At 33.2% G+C, this 12,075-nt stretch overlaps 1 protein-coding gene across 1 annotated transcript in view; it reads right to left on the bottom strand.

The window, feature by feature from the left end:
* Positions 1–12,075, bottom strand: part of VWDE (von Willebrand factor D and EGF domains) — an 88,988-nt gene that overhangs the window by 34,450 nt on the left and 42,463 nt on the right. The window contains 4 exon segments of the mRNA XM_061198235.1: positions 4,923–5,026; positions 7,693–7,788; positions 8,453–8,548; positions 8,653–8,748. Of these exon segments, the coding sequence (XP_061054218.1) occupies positions 4,923–5,026; positions 7,693–7,788; positions 8,453–8,548; positions 8,653–8,748 (392 nt within the window).

Raw genomic sequence — 12,075 nt, 5'->3', positions numbered from 1 at the left:
GCTTTCATAAGGAGTGCTTTTATATAAAATCTGTAAACTGTAAACTATAACATTTCTTCATTATTAGCATATTCAGGTCCATTAAATCTATTATAAATGCATAGTCTACTGATTAATATTTTAATCGTAGCTTGGGATTCTTGGTGTGGATCTAGGAAATATTTATGAAGATTTTAAAGTATTGGTTTAGACATTTCAGAATAAATCCTTGAGCTATTATAACTTTTTAACCATAAAAAGTGTACACTGAAGATCAACTTAGTAAAGCTACTGATAAAATTGCAATGTTGTATACTGAGCGAAGGAGGCAGAAACAGTTTAAAAATTATAGCTATTTCATTTAACTATTTTTGTAGGAATTTCAATTCTAATTATTAACTTTAAAAAAGTATTCACTTTTATCTAGAGTACTTTTTTCTTTCTAGTATTCATATTTTCACAGCAGCTTAAAAATTTAAGCACACACTAATTGTCAAAGGTTTATTTTGCATTTATATTTCTGTATTTTTGGTAATAAAATAAAACATAGTAAAACATGTTATATCCTCTTAAATGATTCTTTAAAACTACCTTTCAGCAAATATGAAATGATAAAATCTCTTTAATTGTGACATTGAATGCTTAAAAAGATTCTTATCAAAGTTAGCAATAATTTCTAATAATGTCTTACTTTATCTTATAATTTTAGACATGGCTTAGAAATGCTTAGTCTTTCTACTTAAAAGAACAAAATGAGTTTTGTAAACTTACATGATTTAAAATAGGCATGTTCAAATTAAAATGTTTTTTGAAAAAGATAATGAAAAGTTTGAGGTCAAATATAAGATAGTAGAGAAAAGGAAGTTTTATAACTCTAGTTAACGTATAATTATTTTCATCTTTGAGACAGATCTTTCAATTATTTGTATATTCCCTGTTGACATTCCCACTTCCTCAACAATCATGTCATTTAAATTTTCTTTTATTAAGCGTCCAATTCTCTTTTGATATTTATAGAAGGATTTGATTTTTTGATAGTTTTGCTCTTGCTTCTGCACCAAAACAGATCACGGTACTGAAAGAACGGATAAATAAAAGACATTTTCACGTAAACACAATGACTAAGCAAGTCCTTTAAAACACCCAATTACATTATTTCTTCCCCTCTGTCTAGAAATGGTACAGGTCAGAGCAGCAGAAAGAGTAGAGGTGAAAAATAAACAGATGATACTAAATATGGTGTTTTTATCAGTGAAAAGTGATAGCTTTATCTCTGGAATACAGTCCAAGGCAATAAGATGCAGAACTTTTAGTATGTCTTGTGTTAGCTCACTTTCGTCCCTTTGGCACCACTGTCACTTCCTTCTAAGGCTAGGGTCTACATTTTCCAGAATCCCCTTCTCTGTGTGGTTCTGGGTTAGAGTTCACCAATGAAAAAAACTTTCTGGAGAGTTAGAAGATGGAAATGAATAGGAAGCCATTATTTTTTCAGAGGTGTTTGCAGCTAGATGCTTGGAAGCAGGCTGACATCTTCATTCTCAATCTCTGACCTACAGCAGCTGCTTTCCTGACCTCTACCCTATCCTCCCCCATCTCTACCCCAGCTCTTCCAACAGTCCTGAGAGTCCCTAATTCTGCATTAACACTTTATATCTGGATACATCAAATGGCTTCTGTTATGCTGACTGATCCCTGATGTTAAAGACACCATCACAGTAAGAACTGGGAAAATATTCAGTTTATTAAATATTGTGAATGTCAGGAATATCAGAAACATCGTTTCAATATGTAAATATCAAATCACATTTCAAAGTAAATTTTTGATTATCTGGATTTCTTCTTTGCTTTTCTCTAACAACTAAGACCAGTCTGCATTTATTAGTTTCTTCGGCCTTTAAAATAGCTTTAAAAATGATGTTCAAATAAACTTCAAGTAGTTAACTTCAGTTTTTTCTGAATAAAAATTTCCATTCTTATACTTGATATTACTCAATGGTGTTTTATCTGTAGTAGGAAGAGGGAAATCAAGTTTCAAAGAATATTAAAAAACCAGTTAACTCTGACTCATTATTTGCTACCTCTTTCCCCCTGACATGATACATAAAGCTCTTTCAGGTTCTATGTTTGCCACTAGAGACTAAGTACTGCTTTCATAAAACTGAGATCTAATCAAGATGATATTTAAATGTCAAAACAGTTGTGACTGAATGGAGCTTGGATACTGCATGACTCCATCTTGGCAGAGTTACATTCAAGAAACATCCATGCTCAATAAAACCAAATAAAAATTTTTATATCCTTCAGGAAACGACTTTTGATATTCATAACACATTGCCACATATCTCTCAAGTCTCTTTGCCCATCCTTTCCCTTCTCCACCTCTCTCTATTCCTCTATTCAATGCAACTACCAACAAACTTATATAGTATTTTCTACATACCAGGCACTGTTCTACGTACTTCACATATATTAACATATTTAATCCTTACAACAACCCCATGATTAGGTGTTACTATTAGCTCCATATTACAGATGAAAAAAATTAAGGCTCAGGGTGGCGTACCTTGCCCAAGGTCACAGAGCAAACAAGTGGCAGGGATATGGTAAGTACACTTAGCAGCTAGGCAGCAAGTTATGAAACCTCTCAAAGCTGTTCATCAACCCACCCTCTTTAGCACCATCCTTCCCCATTTCCTCTTTCTTTGTGTCTTTTGTTTCTAGCCAGTAATTCTTGGTCTCTTCTATTGAAATTCTAGCAATCCATAAGAACTTGGGAGAGCAGGTTATAGTAAAGCAGGGCATGTGGTCCTTGGGCTAGTCTTTCTGTTTTGTTTTCCTTCTCCTTTCCCATGACCTTCTGTTCTTTCTTTCCTTACTATGGTTCCAGATGCAGTCTCAGAAGCAACATTAATGGGGGTGAGGATGATCTGCTATTAATCACATGAGGAAGGATTCAGGCAGTAAAGAAATGCATAAAAAATAGAATATAGAGAAGTAACCTAGTTTAGTCTGTCAAAGTGGAGTTAAAAGCTTTAGAGGTCATAGGGTTTTCTGTGCCATAAAAATCTCAAATAAAATAAAATAAATTATATTTAGGCTGCCTTCAAACCCAGGTAACTCAAACTTTTATATTTATTTTTCTCAACAATAGCTGATCAAATAGTTACTCAATAACTTTTGTTTCCTAGTTTTCAAACCATAGTACTATTATAATCCTGTTTTTTTCAAAATGGGGGACATATCCTTCCAGGATGAACACGAGTGCTAGAAGAAAAACATATATATACATCCACTTTGCCTCTAAGCCAGACTGATTCAGTATCTTGCTTCAGGAAGAAAATTCCTTATCATTTTTCAAAATATAATACTCCAGCATACTTTGATATTCATGACCCTTGGGTTTTTTGAAGTGCTAAATAGCATATAATTGTGTTTTTTTTTAAGGTTTTTTTTTTTGATGTGGACCATTTTTAAAGTCTTTATTGAATTTGTTACAATATTGTTTCTGTTTTCTGTTTTGGTTTTTTGGCCACAAGGCATGTGGGATCTTATTTCCCTGACCGCGGATGGAACCTGCATCCCCTTCACTGGAAGGCGAAGTCTTAACCACTGGACCACCAGGGAAGTCCCTGTGATTGCTTTTTTTTTTTTTTTTTAACATCTTTATTGGAGTATAATTGCTTTACAATGGTGTGTTAGTTTCTGCTTTATAACAAAGTGAATCAGTTATACATATACATATGTTCCCATATCTCTTCCCTCTTGCATCTCCCTCCCTCCCACCCTCCCTATCCCACCCCTCTAGGTGGTCACAAAGCACCGAGCTGATCTCCCTGTGCTATGCGGTTGCTTCCCACTAGCTATCTGTTTTACGTTTGGTAGTGTATATATGTCCATGCCACTCTCTCACTTTGTCACCGCTTACCCTTCCCCCTCCCCATATCCTCAAGTCCATTCTCTAGTAGGTCTGTGTCTTTATTCCCTTCTTACCACTAGGTTCTTCATGACCTTTTTTTTTTCAAATTAAATCTAATACAGATTAACTTTAAGAAATTTTTGGAGAGTTCTGCTGCAACTGTTTTTCTTTTTGTGTGTGTGATCGTTAGAGTCACCCTGGTATATGTAGGAATTAGGACTGAAAAAGTATCTTGGCTATTGATATTTAGAAATTTAAGATTGGAAACCTAAAAAATTCAGTTTCATTTTATAAGTACTGATATGATCACAGAAATTTTTAAAATAGATGTTTACATAGCACTGGCCTTGTAAGTTAAGTGTGGGGCAACTTCAGAAACTGCAAGAAAGCCTTTCTTCTTACTTTGCTTTCTTGATTTTCCAAATACAAATAAATCCTAATTATAATGATACGAAGAGTTTTTTGTTGCTTTCCCTGAAATGGATTTTAATAGGGAGTAAATGAAGAGAGAGAACTACTATCAGGGAAAAGGATGAGGATATTCACTCAAGGCTTCAGTGGCATATGATCCACTGAAAATGTTTAGAAACACGTCCCCACCAAAATCAATGAAGTCGTGATTCATTGATATAAAAGTGGGGAATTTTTTTTAAAGGGTGAAGGTGGTCTTTTTACCTCGTATTTGACCAAATATTAATTATTGGTGTCTTAAATCCATATTGTGAGATATTTGCTTTCTTTCAGCTCTGGTGCCGTGATATATTGCATTATGTTTGATGGTTGTTATCTACACACTGAAATTCCTTAAGTGCACATCAAAATTTTGAATCATAAGATAACTCTATAATGACACAAGAATGATATTACTTTTAGTTTTGGAGGCAAATAGTAAAATCTTGTATGTTTTCTATTTTGGAAGTAAAAGAAAATAAAACATTAACAGATAGGTTAAAATCACTAAGTAGAATATCTGAGTAGATGGCATATGTCGATATCTAATATATACTTTGTTTAAAATGTAAAATACCTGTATTTTCTTTTCACATTTGACTCCAGTATATCCAGTGCGGCAAAAACATATGTTGGGGAGTACGCATCTGCCTCCATAAAGACACTTTTGAGAGCAAATTGCTGCAATACACAAGTTTTTACAGTTACCACCTTTTGACACAAATGCTTGTGACATATTCTATTCCAATGGTCTGAAGCCATTCAGCAACTTGACTATAAAAATAGTCATAAGAATCTATGAATGACTATTTGCACTCCTATATTTCTGCAACCAGCGTGCAAACACACACATACATACACATATCAAAAGACAAAACACCCCCAAACTCAACACAACAGTTTCAATATTTTATAAAGATATTATTAAAGCAAACAAAATTTTCATTGGCTACATTTTAAAGTATTTAAAATATATCTTTTTGTTTTCTATAGAGAGAAGATTCAAATCAGTAATATAAGATAGCATTCATAATTTGCTTTTTAATAAAAATTTTTTTAGCGAAAATTTAAAAGGGACAATTCAGTACTGACTAATGTATGGAAAAACAGACAATTTTATGTACTATCAATGGAAGTTTAATGTGAAACAACTCTATTGGAAGCTTCCTAAAGATCTTCACACTGTCTGTACTAGAAATTTCTTCTTTAAAATCTCTCTCTATGCAATTTTTAAATACCTGTATCTATTTATCTTTTGTCTTCTTTCTTTCTTTTTTTCTTTTCTCTTTCTTTCTTTCTTTCTTTCTTTCTTTCTTTCTTTCTTTCTTTCTTTCTTATCTACCTACCCACCTACAGAGAAAAATGCTTAAAATAGTAACAATTTGTAAATAACAGAAATGTTCAATATGAGAGGAAATGTCAAGTGAATTATAGTATTTATATTATGGAATTTAATATATCATTTAAAATTACATCTTTAAGGACATGGAAATGCTTTTAAGTAATATTGACTAAAAAATAGGAATATAAAATTATATACAATACAGTTACTTTTCATGGGAGAGGTATCTCTTTCAAGAGCTCATATTGGAAGCTTGCATAATTCAAGAATAATATTCCCTTTAATATAAATGCAACATTGAAAGGTGTGTTTTCATCAGAGATATTGTGTATGGCTGAGCAGGTTATGTAATGCAGAAGGTTCCACAGCTAAGGAAGCACTGTTCATATCACAGACATCATAGATTCAAACATTTATTACAACAATTTTCCAGAAGATGGCAGTAAGACATCTTGTATAAATAACATTATCAATATTTAGACTGTTTCCAGACAGATGGAAGTAAAGCATTTTGAGGAAGGGGACTTTAAAAAATTCACATCAAGGTGCAAACACAAGGTGCAAAAACAGGGTGCACATCTTCAGGCTGTGCTCAGAGTACCTTAATCCACAATTACTGGAGCATATTTCCGCATTAATGTGCTTTTAGCATCTTATCATTCTCTCTCATGTTCCATACAAACTCTCTCCAGAATGAGTAGCCCAAACTGAGGTTGCTAGTTCTTTTTTCTAGCATTTTATCACATCTAACTTTCAATGAGAATTATTTATTTTTGAGCACATAATTCTTATGTAAGTACTAGTACTTAATGAATTCTTTGAAAATATTTTCCTAGGATGAGAAATGTGTAAATTGTAATAGCAATTACTAATAAAGTCGAAGAGTCATAAAAATTATATGCAGAATCTCTGATACATGAAAAGCAGAGCAGGTATTTCTAGTAAAAAGGCACAGTCATTTTACAATTGTGCTATTTCAGTTTACAATACACTTGGATCACCAGTTTTGATATTATGTAATTACTGAGCATTTGAAAATATTTTGAGGAGATTTTCTGTTTTTCCCATTGAGTTATTAATCTTTGTTAATATTTTAACATGTTATTTCAAGTTTTCATAAATTTCAAAATTGCATTAAATTTGATTTTCCTTTATACCCTGCGATCCCATCTATGTAAAAATTTATGACTAAAACTGAAATAACTAAAATGCTAAAATCAAGGCAGAAGCTAGTTCTGGGTGGTGGAATTTGGAGTGATTAATTTTTAAAAACTTTTTCATATTTTCTATAATTTCCATGATAGATATATACCTACCTTATAATATGGAAAAACATTTAAACTTATATTAAAACCTTCTTTATCCAATTCCCCCTTGGATGAAAATAGTCAAAAGATACAAACTTCTAGTTATAAGTTAAATAAGTACTAGGGATGTAACATACAACACAATAAATATAATTAACACTGCTATACATTATATATGAAAGTTTTAAGACAGTAAAAGTTCTCATCACAAGGAAAAAACATTTTTTTCTATTTCTTTAATGTTGTAGCTATATGAGGTGATGGATATTCACTAAACTTATTGTGGCAGTTATTTCATGATTTATGTAAGTCAAATCGTTATGCTGTATACCTTAAACTTACACAGTGCAGAATGTCAATTATATTGCAATAAAACTGGAGGAAAAAGAAAGATCTTTTAAAATAAAAAAAAAAAGCCTTCTTCAGTCCACCTAAGAGAACTTCACTGGCAACCCACAGACCGTAATTTGGAGTTATCTATGTCACACAAAATATTAATATAATATACCATACTTTCTTTTTTAAAATGGGTATAGAAATGGGTGATATCCTTTTATTTCTAAAACTTTCTTTTTAACGGATCAGCATGCTGGGATTTATTTTACCCTATATATTTCTCCTAAAGCTATACTTTGTTTGATAATTATAATAGATTCAAATTCAGAACATAGATTAGAAAGCAAATTCTGTAGCCTTATGTATTTGACACTGTGCTCCTTCCCATGTCATAGGACAATGGCATATGCTAGGAGCAATACACTCACCACCATTTTTACATTTCTGAAAGCAGATAGCTGCAAATAGAGAAATAAACAAGTTAATAATTTAATTTACTAGTCAAATCCTATCATAAACCGTAAAAATTTTCATTAAAAAAAGAGAAACAGTTAAAAATCAATGATTAAAGGATCTTTTCCCTTAAAGCTTTTCCCCAATTGTTAGACATTTATGTTGCTTCTCATTTTACACTTTGGCCAATACATTATAATAGTTGCTAATTTTAAATAATAATTTATAAAAGGAAAAAAAATGAAACATTTGAATGAGGAGAGCTGCCATCATCTCAAAAACTAACAAGACTTGAAATCAGTGGTACCCCATCTCAGGAGGTTCTGAATTGGTCTGAGATGGGACCAAGGAATCAGTAATTTTTTAAAAACCTTCCCCTGACTCCTACTTAATACTGAGAGACCAGGACTTAAAGACTTGTCATTTATCCTGGCAATCGTAGTGAACAGACTGGAAAATACAGGATATCCTCTACCTCCACTAACCTGAAAGAATGAGTTCAGAGGACTTGGCATTTTACTCTTTCTATTTCGAAAAGATATATTCTAAAGTAGGAACAAATAAAAAAAATAAAAACAAGGAAACAGAAAACAAGGAAAATGCTCTTTGTCTGAAATTCTGCTTTATGTTCCCATGTGGACTTTAGCATTTTAGGAGTATTTCTCTTACGTGTGTTGCATTGTTTCCCTGTCCAGCCAGAAGGACAAGAGCAAAGGTTTGGTCCCATGCACTTTCCTCCATTAATGCATATGGGATCACAGATACCTTAAGGTAAAGGGATGAAATATCAGTTCTTAAACATCAGTAGTTTTGCTGTTTAATATGTTTGCTTTACATGTAGTTGGCAAACACATTTAGTAGTGTCTTACTTTTTTGGCATTTCCTACCAGTGTATCCTTGAGGACAGGCACACACATTATTTCTCATGCAGTGACCACCATTCTTACAGGGAGGGTGACAGATAGCTAAAGGAACACATGGCAGCAATCTGTGAATATCACATATTCAATTATTATATATTACATATTGCATCATGTGCTTATTATCTATGGGGACATAAGGCAGAGAAATGAATTATTAAAATAAAAGATCACCACTGCAAGTCATTAAAACCGTCCTTTCTAAGTCATAAAATACAATGCTTATAGCTGTAAGTTGCTAGTGGGTTAGCACAATTTGAAATGTATTGGTGAATTATGAAATGTGTTGTTCATAACCAGTGGAGCCTTCAGTATTAGAGTGCACATAGAGTGAAATGACCTGGGCAAAACCAAGAAAATAAGTCAAAACTGAGCTCAAAATAAGAATATTTGTTCCTGTGGAAATTAGAAAAACTCAACATTGGTCACATGATATTTAGAAAAAACTTTAAAGTTAACTTTTGGATACCTACTGAGGTCACGAAGGCAGAGCTTTATATGTGACTTATTCCTGTGAATGCCTGGCGAAAAATCTTTTTAACAATAAATCTTTGGCTTTGTCAGGAATATTTATTGGATAATCCGGAATACGCTGTACTAGTATCTTCTATGTATGTGATTCTGTTCCATGGAGTTCAGAAGTTAATGTTTATAATCTTTTATGAGAGGATTTTTGTTGCTTCATATTTCTTACGGATATGACAATTAAATGCAGTTATTTAAAAAACAATAATACATAGGCAAACCTGCCTATAAATTTTTAAATTTAATTTTCCTTAAATGATGATTAAGTGGATTTTAGTTTGTGTTTTAAAAGTGAATGTCAAACTAACTGGTTTTGGTAATAGGGCCTTGGTAGACAGACTCCCAATTTGAATTAGATCCATCTTTAATAGCTGCTTTTTAAATTTCCAAACACTAAGGAAACTTCAACTGATTTCAAATAGATTAATAAGTGGAAATAATGAAGCACTTTATGTATAAAAACAATATTAACTGAATGTTTCAGCAAATGGATAATTTCCACTATTTTAGACTGAGCCTTTTCTGGTTAATGATTGAGTTTACTTTCTCTGGCATTTTTATTGGTACTTTTTATTATGGAGAAATGCTCTTACATTTTCTGCTTCATAATCTTTATACAGTTTAAGATTATTTCTATTTATTAAGAAAGGTGTATTCTTTCCATTGCAAAAGCACCATGGGAGATACCTGTGGTTAGAAATTTAAAACTTAAAAATGAAAAGAATAAAAGACCCTTTTATAATGGGTAGCCTTGTTATAATCAATACTCATCTACTCTACAAAACTTGAGTATAGAGATAAATACTACATGTATACAGAAAAGTATATATAATTAAAGTAATATAGAGCAATGACATAAAACTTAGGCTCGGTCATGCCCACCCCAGTCACGTTTTAAGAAAAGGAGGTTTAGGGGAAAACCCACTTTCATGTATATATTCATGAGATTCTCCAGGCCTCAGATGGATCTTCCACCAGACTCCAAAATGAGCCAAGTAATCTGGCCTCACTTTCTGTATGGAATGGGCTCATGGCATTTAAGGGATGAAGGAAATTGGAAGATATATTTAATCATCTCTCCAGCCACACATTTTAAGTCTTGCTTATTATTTTTTTTTAAAGGTAACATGGTGATATTTTATTTATTTATTTATATAAATTTCTTTATTTTTGGCTGCGTTGGGTCTTTGTTGCTGCGTGCGGGCTTTCTCTAGTTGCGGCGAGCAGGACTACTCTTCGTTGCGGTGCACAGGCTTCTCATTGCGGTGGCTTCTCTTGTTGCGGAGCACGGGCTCTAGGCGCGCGGGCTTCAGTAGTTGTGGCACACGGGCTCAGTAGTTGTGGCTCGCGGGCTCTAGAGCGCAGGCTCCGTAGTTGTGGCTCACGGGCTTAGTTGCTTCGCAGCATGTGGGATCTTCCCAGAGCAGGGCTCGAACCCGTGTCCCCCGCATTGGCGGGCGGATTCTTAACCACTGAGCCACCAGGGAAGTCCCTAAGTCTTACTTATTAATAGAGTAGTTTAACCTTTCATGATGTTTCCAGCTCAGTGTCTGTCTTCTCCTCTTTTGTAATCCTATAGAATACACAGAATATACTCCTCATATTACTTTTAACCATATTCTGCCTAATTTATTCAATGGCTTTCCATGTGTATACCATCTTCCCTTCCCTTCATTTGGGCTCACAAGGGGATGTGATCTAATAAAAATAAAGATCATGTTTTCATTTCTTCTGCACTTTCTGTAACATGTCTTATAACAATAATACCATTACTTAATGGTAGCTAGCCATGTGCTGACTGTACTTGCAGGTGGTCCACTGTATGTGTCATTTGCACTTGACAGCAACTGTCTAGTTCAAACTTGAAAGTAAAGAAGTCTGAGGCCTGGAGACTATAAGTAAATTTCTAATATCCATGCCACTAGGAAATTGTAGAGACTGCTAATGCCAAAAACTATAACGTGACATATGTTCATTAGATAATTTTTAGTTCAATTTAGTAATTTAGAGCCCCTGCTTTACCCAGTTATATAGTTGGCATATACATTTTACAGAACTTTTCTTACTATAACTTACATCTCCTGCAAATAGCATGATAGACATAGCTTTTTATTTACCTCCTTATATTCTCCACTCAAAACCCTACCTAAAACTCTTAAACGTACATTTAGTAATAGTCTCCTGGTTTTCAAGATTTGCCTTAATTTAGTCTTAACTTTCCATTTTCGTAACCTACTTTCTTAACAGAAATCTGAACTAGAAAAACTCATTTGTGTGCTCAAATTTCTAGTATTAGAATGATGGTTTCTTCTCCACATCAATTTCAATCTCAGAATCCTAGCTAACCTCCAAGTTAAAAAAATAGGATTGCAAATCAAACTGTAACAAGGCAAAGAAAGTATATATTTTAGGAGTTAAATTATGACATATTCTGAGATGTTTTATACTAAAAATCTACTCTATATTTGCATACACTTAAAAATATGAAGATGCAGAAGATACATTTAAAATTTCATTTATTGACATTATTTCATGCCTATGTGCTCAACTTCAGGTCATGCCCATTATTCTGAAAAAACTTATAGCATTAACTCTATGAAGGAAAGTGGTACAATAACAGGCCATGAGGGGGGAAAATGGTACATCTTTATGTCCCCATATCACCTTGCACAGTGCTGTGCATAGCTGGCTCTTCATAAGTGTTTAATGAAACTAAAGCATGAGAGATCATGAGATAACAGTGGACATTAGATTGACAGTAAATCAAAAATTTTTGCTGAGAAGGCAACAAAAATTACATCATTTCACATGAAAAACTGCAAGAGAACTTTGCTTTTTTGTTTCACA

Source organism: Eubalaena glacialis, chromosome 8, assembly GCF_028564815.1.
Source record: "Eubalaena glacialis isolate mEubGla1 chromosome 8, mEubGla1.1.hap2.+ XY, whole genome shotgun sequence".
NCBI lineage: Eukaryota > Metazoa > Chordata > Mammalia > Artiodactyla > Balaenidae > Eubalaena > Eubalaena glacialis.
Note: the sequence above shows the minus strand (reverse complement) of the source record. Positions and strands in the feature narration are given on the sequence as shown.